Source organism: Setaria viridis, chromosome 4 (genome assembly GCF_005286985.2).
Source record: "Setaria viridis chromosome 4, Setaria_viridis_v4.0, whole genome shotgun sequence".
Lineage (NCBI taxonomy): Eukaryota > Viridiplantae > Streptophyta > Magnoliopsida > Poales > Poaceae > Setaria > Setaria viridis.
The window spans coordinates 32,708,837-32,729,293 of NC_048266.2; the positions used below are offsets into that span (position 1 = coordinate 32,708,837).

The following is a 20,457-nucleotide window of genomic DNA, read 5'->3' on the forward strand; positions in this document are numbered from 1 at the left end:
TAAGTTTGCAAAAGGATCAGCTAGTCTATCTATCTAAACTCTAAACAATCCACATTATATGATTATATCCGTTTCCGTTGGACTCTTCACACAGAGCTGCTGCTAGTTCACTCTCCCCCGACAATCCAACAAGACAACAGCCAAAACCATCGCCACCTGGCTAAAACCAGTTAAAACTGGCTCCATGTGGATAGTTCCGGTAGTGGAAAACCTACCGTAGTGTGCACCTCGCGGCTCGCGTTTCAGCCCCTGATTGTTTTTTCTTAGATTCAATCATCTAGCTTGTCTACAATGAGATCCACAATCCAATAATTCGCACTCTCTACCTAGCTAGGTTTTTTTTTTCAGCTCTCTGATCCAACTTGCATTAAAGTCAGCACACAGACAACAATCCTACCCACTCAAATTCAGGTAGGACATGATTGTCTGGTCTCTTTACACCCTTGGATTCTATAATTAAGGGTCAGTTTGGTGGAGCTTCTCGTAGCTCCAGCTCCTAACAAATTACTAAAATTACTGTAATTACCGTAGCAACATTGTTCACCGGAGCTTCTTTTATCTTTCCTCTCCCTCCCTCTCACAATTGGCGGAGGACCGGGTCCTCTGCCACTCCTGCCAGCTACAGTAGCCGGAGCCCCTAAAAACCTCACCAAACTGATCCTAAGATTGTGTAATCCATGATCTATAGGCTACATTTCACAAATCACAACATCTAGATCAAACATACAAGCACTTAGACACCTAACCCCAAAATGAATTACTCCGCATTTATATTTCGTTAGGAATTTTTTTAAAATAAATTTTGTTAGGAGGATTAAATCGGCAAAGTTACTTGTTATATTGTGTCGATCACTTTTCATATTTCTACGCGGGCACCCGCACCCTCATCTACCGGTCATGAAAAGCTAGAGCAAGGCATTTGGTTAATACAGTGAAATCGGTTCGGTTAAAACGGTCATGAAGAATTTCGGATACGACGAAGTGGCCACCGAATTTGCAACAAGAAAAATTAAAAACCAGCCAAAATCAGTTTCGGTTAAACTAGCTCAGTAGTTAACCTGTTAACCACATTACAGACTGAAACACCTCCACTGGAAACCAATCGACAAGGCTGAAATTGAGCCAATTTATGCTGAAATTGAGCCGTGGGCCTCCCTGGAAGTCCTAGTAGGAAGAAAACGGCTAAAAAAACACAATGATATGGCCAGGGCAGAGCATCCATCCATCAGTCATGCATGCTGCTGCTGCATTTCCGGCTCTCGGTCACACTCACCCGGACACAGGCATGGCATGACCACACCTGAAATCGGGTGCGGTTACGCATCGTTGTCGTCGAGCGACAGAACAGCCGATGTCACCTTCTATTGCTGGTCTCTAGCTTGATTGGTGGGACGTGTGATGATTATTGAGTGAAAGAATGGAGTGGAGTAATGGTGGGACGTGTGATGATTATTGAGTGAAAGAATGGAGTGGAGTAACAACTCATTAGAGTTGGTCATGTCATCCACGTGCAAGAGCATCCGAAAACTAAAAAAATCATAACTCTTGAACCGGACCTTCAAATTAAATTTCGATTGTACCATTAAATTTTTTATAACAAAATCTTTATTAAAATAAGACCCCACTTGATTATGTTCGGAGAATATTTAAAAAAAATATTTTTTAGATATGGATTAATTAGTTATGACTACTGCGAACAAATGCTTGAACACCACGAACAAATAACTATTTTCTACGAATAAAAAATTAAACATATTTTTTAGTTCATATATTTTGTTTGATGTGTATGATTGTTTTGTTCCATGAATTTGTATAATTTGTTCCATGTGTATATGTCTCATAGAATATGCAATCTTGATTAAAAAAATATGAATTAAAAAGTTCGTCCAAATATAGTCAAGTGGGATCTTGTTGTAAAATTTTTATTGTCAGAAATCCAATGGTGCAATCAGAATTTAATTTTGATGCTCGATGTAAGATTTATATTTTTTAAGTTCCTAACGGTTTCCATGTGGGATGACATCATCAGTTTTATCTCTCTTACATACATGCATCAGCTCTTCCCACGCACGGAGTTTTTCTTCCCACGCGTGGAGTTGTAGAAGGCGACATGTGGAAATTGCAATATTTGAGTCAATAAGAGATTATTGATGGACGACAAATTGTTCGACAAATAATATGATTTTATTTAAAAAATATTTTTAAATATGAAATATTAAATTTGATTACAGTGAATAAATATTCCAGATCGGACCGGTTCAGACACAAGCCGTCGGACCGGACTGCTAAAGGTGATGACGGCACAACTGTCGCGTACGCGATGTATGGTCGCGACGTCTGAAATCAGCATGGATGCTCCGGCGTCCGCTCGGTTTCGCACGCTAACGCTACGCACTGCTCCAGTGCGTCCGAGCCCCCAAGGCGGCCAAAAAATGACAAAGCGACGGCACATTTTTCTCCCTGTACAGAATATGTTTGACACGACTTACCACCGAATATTCCAGACCTACACGCACATATTTTTTTTTCCACTAGATCTCTAGTAGGCAGTTTCTAGCAGAGGTGGTCAAAACGAATCTCCGCTGGGCGAATTCGTCCACCGTCTCGTCTCCTCCAATCGATCGAAATCCGCGGCCTGGGAACCGGGACAACGGGACGAGTTCACGGTGGGGCCGTGCGGAAACCCCTCGCGCGGATGCCGCGGGGGCCGGGCGGCGGCAGCGCGCACCGATCGACGCGATGGCGAGAGCTCGGCGCTCGCCGTCGCCGTCGTCGTCGTCTTCCCCCGCAGCGTGTTCGCTCCCAGCACCCGGCCGGCGGAGACGTCCCATCGTCGACTGTGCTCTGGCCGTGACGCGCCGTGCGATCCCCGCCGTGCGTTTCGCTCCTGACCGGCAACAAATGCATGCATTGTGCGCGGCAGGGATCACGTGCGCTTGTCCGGCCGGCGTCGGATCCACGGGGAGGTTAGCCGGATCGGCGCGGGCGGCTCCGGCTGCCGATGCGGCGTCGCCGTCGCGCGAGCTGCCATAGTGCCATGCCACCTTGCCCTACCTGTCGAGCTAACGGCCAATGGCCAAGGCTCCTGTGTGCCCCGCGCCGATCGGTGCCTTGCGGACCTTGTCGCGACTCGCGGCTGATGGAGAGCCGCACGTGCTAAAAATACCGAGTCCGTGCATAAGTACACATCTCCTGCGTTTGATTGATTGAGCAAGTGCCAACTTGGCAACTTGCATTGCATGGAGATTCCATTCACTTTCTTTGTTGGGGATTTCAATTTTGGATGCTTGAGTACTTCTTTTATCCCATTTTGGGGTTGACTGTTGAACCAATTAACCTGTTTGGCAATCTGGCATGAACAAACCGAAATTAAATGAGAAGAGCCATTTTTCTACAACAATGTTAGGAACGAAAATGACATCCGCAAAACGGCATTCAATCTAGCTTGCTTGATGGTTGTTGTCATTGCTTTCATTACTTGACCCTTTGATGGGGTCGGTGTACATCGTAATTCGTAATCAGGATAATATAGTTTCTTTGTTTTAAGATAATCGGCAGCAACTCTTATACTTAGTTGGTTTCTTTTTTTTTTTGGAATCTACTTAGTTGGTTTCAAAGAATCCATTGTTTGAAAGTGTGGACAACAATGTTTGAATTTTCATATATCATTGAAGTTTCAAAGAACTCATGGTTTCAGTCTCTTTTGTAATTTTTCCTTCTTTTTTTTTGTTTTTCATCTCTATTGTAAAAACTTATGTTTCTTTTTTTTACTATATAACCAGTAGGGAGCCTACCCTCCTATTTCATAAAAAAATCACCGTGCAACAAGCATTGAGTGTACATGTATATAGCTCGTAGCTCCAAGCCTCCAAATACATAGCGACAGTCTCTAAAACGGTGATTACGTGCGTGGGTCCATATGCTGCGTACGTCCGGCATCACATCCTGGCCTACCACCCTGCACCTGGCCACCTACTCGTCCGACCTAACTCTACAGCTACCATGGTGGCGAGCTAGCTCTCTCTCAAGTGTTGGCGTGTGTTGCAATGCCAATGCCACTATATATAAGCAACAAAAGCAAAGCACACAGCTCGATCGCCTCCAAGCAGAACGCACGCACCATGCTCCATTTGATCACCAACGCTGTCGCTCCGTGGAATCGGCAAGCCATGGTTCGCCAGGCGAGCTGCCATGGCCGGAATCCAGGAATGCGGCGTGGACGCTGGGGGATGCGAGTGCGCACCGGCGGCGGCGGCGTCCGGCTGGGCCTGCTGCTCCGGCTCCGCGTCAGGCTGTCCGGCGTCGTCGGCCTGATCCTGCGGAGCGTCGAGGAACTCAGGCGCCGCCCCGGAGGCAGGTGTTCGTCGGCGCCGAGATCGCCGGTGCCTGCGCGGTGCCGCCACGGTCATCGGCGCCCGGAGAGGGACCAGAGCTCCTTCTACGCGGAGGCCATCGCCGACTGCCTCGAGTTCATCAAGAGCAGGTCGTCCTACTGTCCCGTGAATGGCGGTAGGGTTTAGTGTTCATTTTTATTTCTTGTCTTGCTGTCACTTATCAATTTGTCTTTTGTTTTTTGTTTGTAGCCTTATTACTAATCAATGTGACAATTGTACCTAGCTGTTCAAAAAAAAACACAATTGTACCTAGCTAGATTTCTATGATTGATATGAAATAATTCAGGTCAGCTAATGATCAACTTTAGGTTGTGATTGCTCCTTATGATTGTGTATATGTATACAACACGTACAACAATGTGATGTCCATGTATATGGTCGTTCGAAGAAGTTTTCTATAACCTAATGGTTTTTCTAAGGGCGCTAAGCTAAACAAATTTCAGCAAGAAAAAACCATTATGTTATAGACGACAATTTCTTATAGAAAAACCATTATGTTATAGAAAATCTCGTGGCAACTTATGGTTTTCTTTTCGAAACCAAGGGTACAAGCCCTGCCACCCATTTCAACAAGAGAATATTTCCAGAAACAAGAAAATCAGTGGTGGAGCTTGAGCCAAGAACGAGAAGGGAGAACTTAACAACATGTCTCCAAATCCTTAAAAAAGAGCTCTTTTACGGTACACAATATTAGGTTATACTGGTGTTAAAAAAGGACTAGTATAAAAATATCCGATAGTTAAGATTAATTGTATACTACTAAAGACTTCACTAGTGGTATGGGTAGTATGTGTGAGTAGTATATGTGGTCGAGGGTATTATGGGGAAAAGAATATAAATGGTATATATGTAATATATTTTTCTTGTTCTTTAAGATGGTAATATATTTCTCATCTGATAAGGTAATAATGGCCCATCAATATTTAATAATAATTATTATATTATACTTTCTCTATACTATATACTACCGAGTGGTAGTATTGTGTACTTAAAAAAGCTCCTACAAAAAGTAGTGTGATTTTATTATTTGAGCTTTTTATTTTAAAATTTTAATAGCATCAGGTGCGAAGCTAAAATTTTAAGAAGTATTTTTGGTGACGTCAAAGTGCTTGGTGCGATTCCTCCCGTTATCACACCTAGCATGACTCAAGTGGCTACTCACGCCAACAAGCTACATTTATCATGACAGGTTCGAGTGACACCAGGCTCCTTGACGTGACCCTTACCTCATTGCCGTGACTAAAATGAATACTTCTAAAAAATTTTATTTTTACATATGCTCTTATTAAAATTTTAGAATAAAAGGCTAAAATATTGACAAAGGGTGAACACTTTGTTGCTTGGTCAGTGTATGGGCGGCAGCAAACAACAATTCAACATGAAGTTCATGTTGGAGGACCTGAAATAATCAAGGTTATACTTATTTTCGTCAGCCACAAATAAGTAGGTTTTTGTTATCTATAAAACTAACCATTCTAAATTTTGATTATAAATTATGTTTTATGTGATGAGTTAATTTGGACATTTGAAGAGGTGATACAAATAGATATATGTCAAAAAGTAGTTTCATATAATCCAAAATAAGTATTTTTTTGGATTTGTTTGTAGCATACAGGCAGACGGCAATAGCTCTTAGAGGTGGGTATCTCTAGCTCTAAAGAATTCATGGAGTTGGAATTAAGGTACAACCTCGTGGATTTGGAATTAGCGTAGACACTAATGGTTTTTGAGTGATATGTACCTTTTTTTCTATTCTAGAAAAAAAAACAGAGAGACATGGACCATTTTATTTGCCGGACAATTGCGCCATTGCCCTACATATATATTTAGACATCATATTTGTCATTTGCCAAGTGGTAGTAAATTTTGATTGGCAGAACGAATGGCTATAACTCTTCAAAGGGGGCAAAGGTTTGAGTGGCAGACAACGACTCCTCTAACTGTAAATGCCATTTCCAAATGCGTCAGACAGGCTGCGTAGCACATGCAGATCGAATTGAATCAACCAAAACGTTAGGTGCGACATGATAATGTCAGGTGTTTCTCTTTTTTGTAATGGATAATGGCAGGTAGATTTGGTGAGACATGTGGCATGAATCATTTGCTTTTGTTACAACTGCATTTTAAGATCGTTGTGTTCAGATGTTTTATAACTTTGATCATCGATCAGTCCATCAATATGTAAATAAACATGCACTCTCTGCGTATGTAAGCATTGTTTAAGCCGACCCATCTCGTGTTTGGATGATAGGGATGAAGAGGGATGGGTTGGATCCAGTCTTTTGTTTGGTTGAAGAGGTTGACAGGGTTGGGATGGATGTCCTTTTAACACCGTTAGTTGTTAGCCCCACCTGTCAGCTGTGGGGCTCACCTATCATCCTTCTCTTCTTCTTTTTCCTCCCTTCCTCTCCTCTACCTTCTTCCTCCTCGCAGCGCGGCCTCCTCTCCTGGCTCCTCCCGCGCGCCCCCTCTCTCCCTAGCGCCGCCGGCCGCCTCCACGCCAGCCAGCCCTCCCTCTCCTGCGCCGCCTCCTCCCCGGCGCTGGCCGCCACCTCCCCGCTGTTGGCGGTGACCTCCCTGCTCGTCACCTCCCCGCCCGCGGGGCGGCCTCCTTCCCGCCGCCGGCCGCCACCCCACCGCGCCTGCGCCGGCCTCCTCCCCATCGCGCCCGCGCCAGCCTCCTCCTCCCCCACCGAGCTCGCCCAGCCACGGTAGGGCTCGAGCTCGCCCAGCTGGCGGCGGGGCTCGAGCTCGCCCAGCGGCATCCAGGCGCGCGTCATGAGCGGACGGAGAGTGACACCGTTCAAGTGGGTTGAGATGGTCCGCTCGATTTTGGGGATCATCTCGACCCGGATCTACGAGGAATATTTCTCTACTGGGTCCGATCCAACCCTCACCCTCTCCAACCAAACATGGGTCAAAGTGGGTCGAACCCATTCCAACCCACTTCGACCCCGAAACCAAACACATGGTAAATGTATTGATGGGTGGTGACGCTGTTCTAATTAAAATGTGGTTTGGCCACATCTTTTTTTATGAACGTGATAATAATGCTATAAATTGCTATATTATGAAAGTGTTTTTCGTGGTATTAGTGTCCACAGTTTTAGAAAATTGGCTGCACATATTTGAAAGCATCATATACATTTACAGATGGATGCAGTAGATTGATAACAAAATATTCGTTTGACTATGTTTACAATGAATGTTATCTTTTATAATATATGATTCTTGACATTCTAGATAATAACATTTCTAAAGAAATTGCTAGCCAAAGTATTATACTAGAGAGTGGAGACCGGTCCGTTCTAATAGAATTATATGTGATAGATGAAGGTACCGTTTGGTGGGGTGATAGATGAAGGTCCCGTTTGGTAGGGTGCCAGCCAGCTTCGGCTCCCCTGACGAGGGCCACTGTACTGTCAGAGGAGTCGGAGCTGGGAGAGTTATAATTTATAACTCCACCAGCTCCATATTTTATGGGGGGAATAAACAAAGCCACGTCAGAGTGGGCCGAAGTCCCGAGGAGCCGCACGAAACTGCCCCGAAGTATACGTGACGAGAAAATGTGATGGTTTTGGTTCCTTTTCTTCGGAGGAATCTCACCTTCATGCTGAGCTGAGAAAAAAATTATTGGAGCGCGTTGGAACCTTGGGAAATGGTCTTGGTTGGGCTGATCCGAAGGAGCCGTCCATGCCTGGATGGGCCAACAAGTAGCCCAAGTTAATCAAGTGGGCCCACCTTTGCATGAGGAACTTGTTTATTTGTTTGACTTCAACCCGCATCCTGCTGATCACTCTGCTGTGCTTCTACATGTCATGGGGTCACTGCCCCTGCAACGAGACGCCACACTACTTTCTGTTTTCAGAGAACAAGTCACAAGTGCAGTTACTGTTGCAGCTTCGACTAGTGTCTGACGGTCTTGGCGATCCAAAGGGACACTCTTACCTCTTTATCTAAAGCACTTTAAAGCGGCCGCCTAGCTACGGTACATTGGGGTAAGCTACCAGACAGAGGTCGCCTCACTAAAACAAGATAACATCCATTCGAAACCTTCGTCCTGCTCCTGCACCAATGCAAAAGCCCAGAAAGGGAGCCCCGGGTCACTTCAGCGATCCTGTCAGCGTCCGTTTTCACCCTCCGACAACAATTTACCCTTGCTTGTGAATCCGCACACGCGCACGCAGCAGTCAAAAATTTGATGACTTGAAGAACCAATGCGACCACTGCCAGGCACACTGACACACGCAGAGATGCAGAGGGGTCTCGAATCTCGATGGCCGACTAGGGAAGCCATGGTCAAACCCATCGTGAAAGCTCCCCCGGACATGTCGTCGTGTTGGAGCATCCATCAATTCCTCTGGGCTTACGGCCGTGTGGTCGTCGTCGACCGTCGTCTCTCACATGTCGCATGGCACTGGCATGCAATCCGAGCTGCGCGACACAGGAGGAGCCCTGGACAGGGTCACTGCCTGCACAGAGCCACAGCCCACAGCCACAGGGAGCAGTAGGGTTGAGCACGATGGCGCTGTACCGCACCGATCCTACTCTGCTCTGAACTCTGAAGACATGAAAGAAGCAATGCACCAGCAGAGAAAAGGAGGTAGAAGGGCTATGCACAGCAGCACAGTACATGGAACTCTGCGAGAACCAGAGCTCGATAAAGCCGCAGAATCTCGCAGTCAATCTGGGTCCCTGCCGGACCAAATCTTATGGACACTCCTCTCCGGCTCTCCCCCTGGCTGGCTGTGGCTCTCCCTCCATCTCCAAGCCCTGCACAGCTGCACTGCCCCAGGCATGGCATGGCGAGGCGAGCCCAGCGGCGCAGCGGCAGGCGGCAGCTGCAGCGGCAGCGCAGCAGTGGCAGCCTGACACCAAAACAAATTCAGACACCATAACTACTGCAGCTGCTACCTTTCGTGCTCGACGAGCACACTCGATTCCCTGTACTCCGTTTGACCCAGCGCGATGGCATCTTTGTCATCTTTTGCTTGCGCTCCTCACCAAAAGCCCAAAGCTCCCTCTCTCTCTCTCTCTGCCCCCCCTCTCTCAAATCACTCAAAACTCTCAAGCAAAACTTTGGGCTTTCTGGTGGTTAGATCGATCAACAGTAGTCTGCAGTAGAGCGAGCCCTGCCGTCGCTTTGAGACCTGTACTGTAAAGTTGCAGGTCGGAGTGTGACAAAGGTTAAAGGGTCATGGCACTGACAGAGCGTACGTAGAGCGGTTGATCCCGTTCTTTTCTCTGATGTGTCAAAGACTTCAAAAAGAGAGAAAGCGCAAGGGAAGAACGGCGTGCCGAGTGTACAGGGGCATACATGGCCCTCTTTCGAAGTTTCATCGGCAGCATGTACCTTCTTTACAAAACATCGACGCGATGCTGCTTTTTACTGTAAAAGCACAACACGAGACTAAGCCAGAGATAGCCCCACCTGGGAGGGCTCCCTGAGCGCCTTCGTCATCCCAAACGGTAACGTGCAAAACGACTTCATCCTCGGAACCTCGGAAATCCCGCTGAGAGGAGCCAGGGTGTAGCGGAAGTCAAAAAAATCGGCTCCCCGTGGCTCCTCCTCATCCACGGATCCGGAGTTCCAAGGTTGCCCTGAGCGACTCGGGCGAGGAGGGAGTTGAGGTTGACGATGGTGACGATGAAGGGTGACGACGGCACGGCGAGGTGGCCGTCTGGGGGGCGAGGTGGGAGGTGGCGGTGCATGTCGCTACCGCCGTGGGGAGGTGGCCGGCAGATGGAGGGGAGGTGCCAGTGGGCGAATGACGATGGCGGCGTGAGCGGGGGTGAGGCGAGAGAGGGGAACGAAGAAGAGAGGAGAGCCGAAGAGAATGAATAAGGGAAGAGGGAGAGTGAGAAATAAAAAAAAGAGAAAAAAAAGAATGGGAAGGAAAAAAGAAAAGAAAAAAGATAAGGGCATCATGGTCATTTAACATTTCTATCCATTCGGCGAGCAAGACATAGTGAGCGCACAACTGAGGTTCAATGCCTGAGAAAGGATGAATTCACAATCTTTTCTCTCTATCTATTTTTTTTACAAATAAATTGCATCGACCGAGCTAGCAAAATCTTTAAATCGTTGGAGGCTCGCATTACAGCTCATCGATCTTTTTTACTCCATCCGTTCATAACTATACGACGTTGAGGACAAGCACTGAACTAACTTGTTCTAAATGTCATATTTATGGATGAAGGTAGTGGCTATCCATGTTCTTATATCACACTACTCACTTTAGCAGTCCTAGGTTTTAAGCCTCCGACCATAATGACAGCTGCAGCTATAGCAGTTTAAGGTAGGGAAAATAATTTACATCTATAATTTAGTGGCAACAGCAACAGCAAGCTATAGCAGACCAGAGTCCTGCTACTAACGTTGTATAGCCAAAGATTTAAACGAAACTATCGCCATCAGCCTTTTACGATAAATATTGCAGGCATCCCTCCCGCTATCCAACCTACGCCCACGACAACCTCCGTCGTCACTTCTTGCCACTTGTACCACAGCTACCGTTGGGCGGTAATGTCGTCGCGACCTCCCCTGTAGATCCGATAGATTTCGATATTGTTATAGAGAGAGTACCTCACAAGATGGCGAGGACCTGAAGATTATATTATTAGCAATTCTCTACAACTACAATGCTAAAAACTAAAGTAAGAAAACTATAGCACTAAATATTTCAAGGTTATTAATATTGGAGATTGCTTGTAAACAAAACTTTTGGAAACAACAGAAATTGCTATAGTGATAGGGACGCGACGATAAAAGTGGCAAGAACGTAGGATTTTATAAATAAAAACACGATACTAGCAAAGCAAGATAAATTGCATTAAGTTTTTTTTGACCGGAAAATTGCATGAAGTTCAACTCCACGGAAATATTCAATCCTCTAAAAATGTTTCAAGGAATTGTATCTCTGCAAAATATCCAAAATTCCAGTGACGTGGAACCTTGCGTAGAGCAAGACTGTTGCCACTCTTATAAGTTATGAATTTTATGTGAGATGTGGCTCGCTACTTCTGTAAAATTTCAGAGCAATTTGACGAAGGTTATAAAGAAATTGTTACTTGAAACTCAAGTTCACGTATCCTCGTTCCATGTTTTTCTCGTATATAATCCATCCAGATGGGTTATAATTCTACATACATTTTTTCTAATCTTTTGTTCTGTATATGTTTACATTTCTACAGGGTTCATGTGTGTGTGTTTTTCCATTTCTGCTTTTAAAAAAACGCTTTAAAATGTGAAATGTGAAGGATACGACTTGACAAGCATGTACCAGCAACATATTATAGCACACTAGCTAAGATTTGGGCAGGCGAAGTCCATGCATTTTACAAAACCAATCACAAAGTGCAGTACTGCAAGTCTGTAACATGAGAAAGAGCATAGCAAAAAGGAAAGGGATATACACATTTAACAAGAAATTTAAATAGCAAAACCAAATAAAGAACTTTGGAGAACTAAGACATGTTACTATCTACGAATGCATTTGGTTCCAAAAAAATAATCAACAAAAAATGTGCACTAGCTAATAAAAGCATAAATGCAAGCCCAAATGGGGAATGGAATTCAATCATTTAATGTATTGGGCTAGCTAGTGTCGCGAATCAGAGAATTAATCACACGTGTAGTCAATGCTACCAAATCAAAGAGAACAAATGTGATCTGGTAGTAAATGAGTTCCATTGATTTGCCTAAATACCAACCTCCATTGGACAAGATCACAAGGACAATCACCTCAATTAAGCACAGAATTAAAAGTTAAAACACTCGGCTGGCCTGCCTGATGTACTACTTTGCAAGCACCATGCTGATCTAATGGTACATGCACAAAAGCGTTGGCTCCTTGTGGTCAAATCACTCCATTTCCCCACAACAAAATCACAAATCGAAGCAGAAAGAAATTACAAGAGCCCAAGGAGGGCACCAATGAATCAATTCCTTGCATGCTGCATGCAGTATCATCAGCCCAGAAATCCCCCTTGACAAAACCTAGTTCTCTAGTCAATGTTAGGACCAAGAAAACCAAGAACGCCGAGAACGATGATGCATCGGTTGCTCTCACACGCCGCCTCCCCACGGGTACGGCGGCGAGCGGTGGTCGGCGTAGCCGCCGGCGCCGCCCATGGCCGGAGGTTGGTGCTGGGAGGGCGGGGCCAACGGCAGCTGCGGCGGCTGTACCTCATGCCCCGCCGAGGTGGCGGTGGAGAGGTCGGGCTTGACGTCGGCGTCGGGGGCGTCGGGTAGCGGGAGGCGCTCGTAGACGGCGTTGGCGAAGGTGGCGGCGAAGACGGTGACGGGCCCCGCGGCGACGAGCGGCCCCACGACGCAGCCGCCGACGACCTGGCCCTGCCCGGCGGAGAGCAGGACGGCGAGGCCCGACGCCTCGGGCGGCGCCGGGGGCGGCAGCACGGTGCCCGTGACGGAGAGGAGCTCGAACCGGCCCCGGAGCGGCGCGGCGGCGCCGCGCACGGCGACGTCCGCGACGGCGCCCGACGCGCCCAGGACGCAGACGCCGCGGCCACGGCGGCGCGCGTACTCGGCGACGCACGCGGACACGTCGGCGCCCGGCGCCACCTCGAGGACGTGCGAGTGGAGCGCGTCGGGGCTGTCGCGTGTGATGATCACCGGCGGCTTGGGCTTGTTCTTGCTCCCCAGCGGCCGCCCCCGCGGCCTCCGCAGCGGCACGATGGCGCCCGGCTGCTGCTGGCCCTGCTGCTTGCCCTCCGGTGAGGCGCCGGTCGCCGCGGCCGCGGCCGCGGGCGCCGGCGCCGTGGCCAGCGCCGGCATGGCCACCGCCTGGTGCTGCGGCGGCGGGAAGTCGAGTGCCGCCTGCTCCCACCACTTGCTGCTGGCCATGCACGTACCCTCCGAATCCGCCACTGGCTCTCTACAGTGCTCCTACAGCTCTTCTTGCCTCCCCCTTCTTGGATCTAGAAGAATAGGATAGGAGAGAGGGAGAGAGAGTCTCAGAGCCAGAGAGAGGAGGGGTGTGAGCGGAGCAGTGTGGCTTTGCAGGTTTGGTGCGTCTGTTCCGCTTGCCCTTTGCGCCGGCTGCTTAGTTGTATTGTATCCTTGCGCAGGCGACGGGAGGAAGGCATGGGAGCCCCTCGTGACGGCGCGGACAGGTGGAGCGCTGAGAGGACGCGCCGCGCGGATGCTCGACACCCCCCTCCGCGCCGGGTAACAACGTGTCGTCGCGCGCGGCGCAGGGCTGCAGCGCCCCTCGTCGCCCTCCGCCTACCTGTAACGCCTGCGGGGCGCCCCCGTCGTCCGCGCCCGTTTCCCTGCGGCGTCCCGGGCTCCCCGTTACTACGGCCCGGTCGCCAGCCGAACCGTCCATGGAAATCATGATCCCTCCCATACGCACATCCAGGGCCCCGCTTGGTAGTTTCGCCTTCGTTACTGTAGCAAGAGCCAGTGAACAAAAAAACTGAATGCCATGGCAGTACATGTTAATGGTTAGCACCTGACAGTTCCCATGGAGGCTTTGTTCCTTTCGAGGAAGGAAGATCAGATGAGATTTTACCTGCGTGCCATGGCATCAGCTTTTGTATAAAATACGCACGGCCATTTGGATAGATACAACTGGCTTGATTGATAGGATTGGCCTGTCCCACGTTAGAGATGGCTATGGGTGCCCTAAACCCGAAATCCAATGGGGTTTTACTCCACTAGGGTACAAACGTGGGTCAATTTTTCTATTGTCGATGGCAGATCCATCAGATTCATGGTAGGTTTGGGAACATAAAATCCGAACCCGCGAACCTATGGCTTTTTTTATCCGGCCATATACCACCTAAGTCCATATTCTTAGCCCACACCTCAGTTTTGATGGCTAAAGCCCAACTCATATATGCATGTGCTACTCCTTATTGTAAGTTAAATGTTAAACACTGAACTTTGATAGTTTAAGATCTATACTATGCATTTATGTCATTGATATGAAGTGCTTTTGTTAACATGTGGTGTTATAATTTGATAACTCCTATATCTTATCTTACAATATTTCTGTTGGTTTACTTCAATGTTGCATGTATATATATTAAAATTTTGAATATCTATATGTATATGACAATTTTTTTGCTTGGTTTGGTACCCACGGGCAACCCCGTGGGCCCGTTAACCCGATGGGCATGGATTTGGGCATAAACTTAAACCCGAGTCATGAATTTTTTAGCGGGCGGGTTCTATTTTCGTGGGTATGAATTTAGATAGCAAAACTCAGCGGGTTTGTGCCCGTTGCCATCCCTATTCCAGCTGGAGCTAAACAAAGCTTAACAGCAGAATGACGGTATCACTGCACCTGACCTCGCATTCGGATTGTTACCCGTAGTTTATAAAACAATCTGGGGTCGTAGAATAGGGTTATCTTACCCAATACTATATGCTCGAGGCCAAGTGGCTCTTAGTCAACTCACTGATCCAGACATTATATTTTTATTAAGCTGGCAGCCCGCAGCAACTTGCGGTGCACACCTAAATCTGATGACCGGGTTAGTAGGCAGCACACTGTTCCATTGAATTGACGATGATAGGATGAGTATAACGCAATCAATCTTCAATTGTTTGGAGTTTATATTGGGGCACGGTTTTACGCACACTTGAACGATGTAAACTCATTGTCCACATGCTTATTTTGTCGAAACAAAGAATTGGGATCAATTATTAGATCTGTGCGTTAATCTCTAATAGCACATTGTTTCTAGCTTTGCTCTGTGCTCGCCGCTAGCCTCTGACCCTCCTTTTCCCAATCCAATGTTTTTTGTTGTTAACAAGCGGGGAATCCTTCTCTCTTTGTATCTTCTAAGTTGCATGTTTAGTCTGAGTGTAACATTAGATTTTGGCTCTAAGAGGAGCTATGATGAAGGTTGGGTTGACGCCACACTGGTGGAATTCTAATTTATCTCTCGACACTTTTGTGACCCTTCATGGTTCTCAACTAAGCAATAATTTATGCATAAGGGGATTGGTTCGCCCCCAGAGTTCCTCGTACCATGAACTCCAGCGTCAACAACAACTCTCTAATGTCAACATCGTCTCACGCGGTGGCGTTGTTGCCAAAATTTAGATGATTTCAATGGGTTCCATCAAATTCACTCTTCTATATGGGTAGGTATGCAATACAGGGACACTATAAGATGCACAACTCCCTTAGGAAACAACAAGATCAAGACTTGTGTTGTTGTGCACGTGATCTGAAGAACATTTCTTTGATCATCAAAGATTTTCGACCCCTTGAGCAACTTACTTGTCAATGGCCCCCTCTGTTGCAATTTACGTTGCACTGTATCCCCCTCTCAATTCCTATCCCAGCTCCACCACTAACGAATTAGAGACACTTAAAGGTTGCATTCCCAAAACCATATCCAAAGCTTTTAGCTAGGGCGGACTTAGAACAAATTTTGAGTTGGGGCAAACCTTAAGACCAACTTAAATTTAAAGCTTACACATGGCAAAAAATTGTTGATTATCCTAGCCTAAAAAATCTAAGTGGGGGCATGTGCCCTCGCTCATGTCAACGTAGGTCTGCCCCAGCTTTTAGCACAGCCACAAATCCATGATCCTAGGCCAAGAGCTCGAGAAATAGGAACAACGAAGGAGATTCACGGTATACACATAGACTCTACAAACCGCACCGAGGACGAGTCCTAGAGGAAGAATGTGCCTCTGACTCTGCCGAGCCGCAAAAAGGTGAAAACACCTCCCCGCATACCTTTGCGCCATGTTTTTGTGATTTCACCGCATATCTTCAGGTCTTACTAATATTTATGTACACAAACCATATGGAGGCAAATCACCTTTCCCAAGCACCGAGCTTATGCTTTCATTGCTATGCCCTCAAAAATCTGAGAGGGGTCATGTGCCCTCGCTCATGTCAATGTAGGTCCGGCCCCCCTGCTTTTAGCAGGACCACAAATCCACAATCCTAGGCCAAGAGCCCGATAAATTGGAACAACGAAGGAGATTTACGATATACACCTAGACTCTACAAACCGCACCGAGTACAAGCTCTAGAGAAAGAAAGAATGTGGACTTGAGGTGGACGAGTCTGCCGAACCGTAAAAAGGTGAAAACACCTCCCCACATTCCTTTGCGCCAAGCTTTCGTGGTTTCACCGCATATCTTCAGGCCTTACTAATCTTTCTATAGTCAAACCGTAAGGAGGTGAAGTCACCTTCACAGGCACGGAGCTCGATGCTTTCGATGCATATATTCTACACGCTTCCTTTTTTTCCTCCTATGAGGAAAAAAAAGCAGAACTTGCATTTAAAGTCTCTTGGGAACAAAATAACAATCAACATCATCATCACAAGTTGAGCGGACAAACACTTTAGAATGACACTCCTAGGACCATTTTCATAGACAAACATAGGAAGTACAGTCCAAACTGGTCCAACTTGTAGTTGTATGCATGGCAGTATGGCACCCGTGGTTCCGCTCAATCAAAGCTGCCGTGTGATCTAGGCGCTATATTCTCCTGGCAATGCCTTTCCTCCTGAGCCTTGCCAACTGATCTCTGTCGAGTAAAGCTAATCACTTTGATTGAAGCCGATCGATCCAGCCAGCATCCAGGTTCGTCTCCCTCCTCCGTGGTCAGTCCACGCCAAGCGCGCCCTTTTCCTCCCCCCACACCAACCAGCTCAGCCCTGTCCCGCTGTCCGGCCCTTTCGCCGGATCCAGCAATTTTAAACCCTCGAGCTCTCGCCTGGCAGGTCAGCAGTAACATGCTCGCCTCTTTGCCGATCGCCATTGCTGGAAACCGACAAACCCCGCGCGTCATCCGCGCTAATCCCCCATCACCCCCCCACCCCGGGGCCGCGATCAGGCTAATACGTGTCCCGTCTCGCCGGCGTATTATAGTGGCCCGGAGCGGCGCCGTGCCGTGGCCCGGGGTGGGAGCCCATGTGCGCGGCACCGGAGGGATCATTAGCCGACAGGGCGAAAGGCGAGCGAGCCCGACCAGGCCATTAGAAAAAGCGGCGCTAATCTTATCATCACCGGGGGCTAATCCTGGTTGTTTACTCCAGTTTACTGCTCGCCGCCGCATCCTTTGCGCCGACTAGGAGGGGAGGGAGGGGAGCTTTGCGGCGGCTTGATAACCTGGGCCTGTGGGATTCCGGCAGCTGGCGGCTTGGAGGGCGTGCTCTCCCGTGTCGCTCCTGCGGGCAGAGCAAAAGGTTATCTCGGTGTACGGCGGAGTCGAGCTGAATCAATCCAAGACAACATCCACGTCCGACCAATTGGATCGCTGGACATGAAGGATTATGTAGTAGTAAACGGTCGATGGGACTTGTGATGTCCGCGTTACAAATTGTTGTCACCTGCGAATCTGCGATGTCTCTCTCTTGCAAAAACAGAGCCTACTGACAGCCTAGACGATGATGATTGGCATGCTCATGACAATGTAAAAGGGCCCATCACATATAGGTCACATCAGGCCCAATTTGCAGCGTTAGGGCCCAAGGCCCGTTTCGTGAAATCAAATATAGAAAGAGCTTATTTTTCGAAGAAAACTGATGTTGTGACACTCTGCCCTTTCCTGGTGATTGGACCCTTGCTGCAATCTACAGTGAACGCTAGCAGCTCAGTCAGGGCAACAGCAATGGAGCTATTCTACTCCACACAATCAATGCTGAGCCCACAAACAGCAGTATGGTGGGGCCCGCAACAAAAAAAGCCACAGCCAAAAAAAAAAGAAAAAACAGCGCGCTTCCTCTCCCCCTCGTCATTCCCCTTGGGCACCGCGCGCCGGTAATCCTACGTAGCTTCCGGAAACCATATATTATGTTGCTTATGGTGTTTGAGGTTCGTGTGAATAGATTTCATCCGTCGGATGTGACTCGTCTCCTCAACCCTACCCTTCTCTCTCACCTGCTGCCGCTGCCCACCCGCGTCGTCCGCTGCCTCCTCCGACCCTCGTCGTGCCGTCGTCACTGCGCGCCGACCCAGACGCGCCAGCTCCGCGAGCGGCTCCGATCACGCCCACCATCGAGCCGCGCGCGAGCCCAGCCGCACCCGTCGCCCTTCGCCCTTGCCACTACGCGCCTCCTGGCCACGCTTGCCACTGAGAGCCACCTCGGCCATGCGCGCCGGAGTTGGCCCGGCCACCGCGCATGCTACCGCCGCCGGAGAAGAACACTGATATTTTTTTTCAGAATGTTGATATAAGTTTCAGTAGATGTTGAATCCATTCTATTGAAATGTTGGAATAGCTCAAGAAAAATGTTGAAAGTAGTTATTTTTTCAAAATATTGATTTATGTTTTAAAAAATGTTGAATCTACTATTTAGTCTTCGAAAATGTTGAATCTGATCTTTTCAATATTGAAAATGTTGAATGTGGATCTTCAATATTGGGCCTAATGGACTTTAAAGTTGTATCCCTTAACCAACCTCCAAAAGCTACATAGGAGCTCCCCCGCGCGCCGCCCACTTCCTCTCGCTCCGCCCGCACGACGCCGCGCCATCTCGGTCCCCTCCCCCGGCCAAATAGAAACGCTCTGCCCACACGGCGCCGCCCCATCTCGCCCCCCTCCCCCGGCCAAATAGAAACGACACAGGAAACAAATAGTCGATTACTTGAAAAGTTTTCTTTTTCATCTCCCTACTCACCACACTAGAAATTCCTAGATCAGTTCGTCAGATTTTACTTTGAAACTAATTTGTTCTAACTATGTTTCCTGTATCCATTTTTTATGTTTTGTACGGTAAGGTTTTAGATATGCATTTATTGAGTTGAGAATTTCTTATTAATCTTCATATGATCGGCATAAGAAAGTGATAGTCTGAAGAAGGAAGCGGCACAGGCCGCACAGCATTGAAGATGGTCTTACAAGACTATACTGAGAGCACAAAAACCAGAACATTATATATTCAACTACAATTATTCAAGTACTTAGTATAGCTAGCAATCACATATAAGTCAAACATGCACAAAATATATTGAACGGTTTGTCCAACACTAATCCAAACCAAGATAAGAAGAAAGAAGTCAAATCACCAAGATCCGGAACATGCCTAAACCAATCGACTTGATTGAAAATATTTTAAATTTTGAGGCTACGAATAATCACCACAAAGATATTCATGCACCATCCTTTCATTACCTAAGAAATCCTCTTAAAAAGAAGACCTTAATTCAAAATAAGATGACAATTCGCTTGACTGCAATCCATTAATACAGCTAGACCAAAATTCAAATAAAAATTATAATTCCAAATGATAATAAATAACTTGGGCCCAAAAACCAAATAATTTAGGTCCTTTGCCTACTAGTTCTAACAAAATATATCATCACCTTCAACATCAAATAAACATATTAAAACATATTTTATGGTGGATTTAGCAAAATTAGTTCAATATTATAGATGTTGATGTATTTTTCTATAAATTTGGTCAAACTTAGAGAACCTGAACTTTGTACAGAACTCAAATGGCATATTTTAAAATGGAAGGAGTATTTGATTTTCAATATCACGGAGCCAATTACAATATCAGGCTTTGATTTCTTTTCGTGCTACTTCTTGAAAGATTGGCAAATATAATATTCTACCCTTGCTCCTCTTTGGTTGTTCTTCTCAACATGATTTGCATTAAAAAAAAATTAATGAATTAAAATACAAAATATATTTGAATATTTGCAAATATTTTTAGGAGAACTGGCTAAATAATTTGAAGCGTCCGTAACCACATCACTAAAATAGAGTTTTTACTCAATTACGGGATCATTAGGAGGTGCAACCATGGTATCATTAATACGCTACAAAAAAATACGCTACAATCTCTATGTTAAATTATTTGTTTTCGTACGGAATTTATACATTTGGGTTTGAGTTCTAAACTCAGGATGGGTGCTCGTTTTTTATTGGACTTATTTCAGTTGGCGCTATTAATTCAACAGCAGACATATTTGCTCTGTGGTAATCCCTTCAATCTCAAGATTTTTTGGCTCAATATCTCGTAGGTGTAAATGTGTGTGTGTATATGAGTGTACGCAGGTATTGTTTAAAGAATCAAAACAAATATGGACATGGCAGTCGCGGCCACGGCCACG

General features: G+C 46.8%; 1 protein-coding gene across 1 annotated transcript; it reads right to left on the minus strand.

Moving 5' to 3' along the window:
• Positions 1-12,067: 12,067 nt before the first annotated feature.
• LOC117851999 (AT-hook motif nuclear-localized protein 27) lies at positions 12,068-13,961 on the minus strand. The gene has a single exon (XM_034733917.2). It carries the CDS (start codon positions 13,258-13,260, stop codon positions 12,463-12,465), a length of 798 nt encoding a protein of 265 aa, XP_034589808.1. The 5' UTR covers positions 13,261-13,961; the 3' UTR covers positions 12,068-12,462.
• Positions 13,962-20,457: the final 6,496 nt, after the last annotated feature.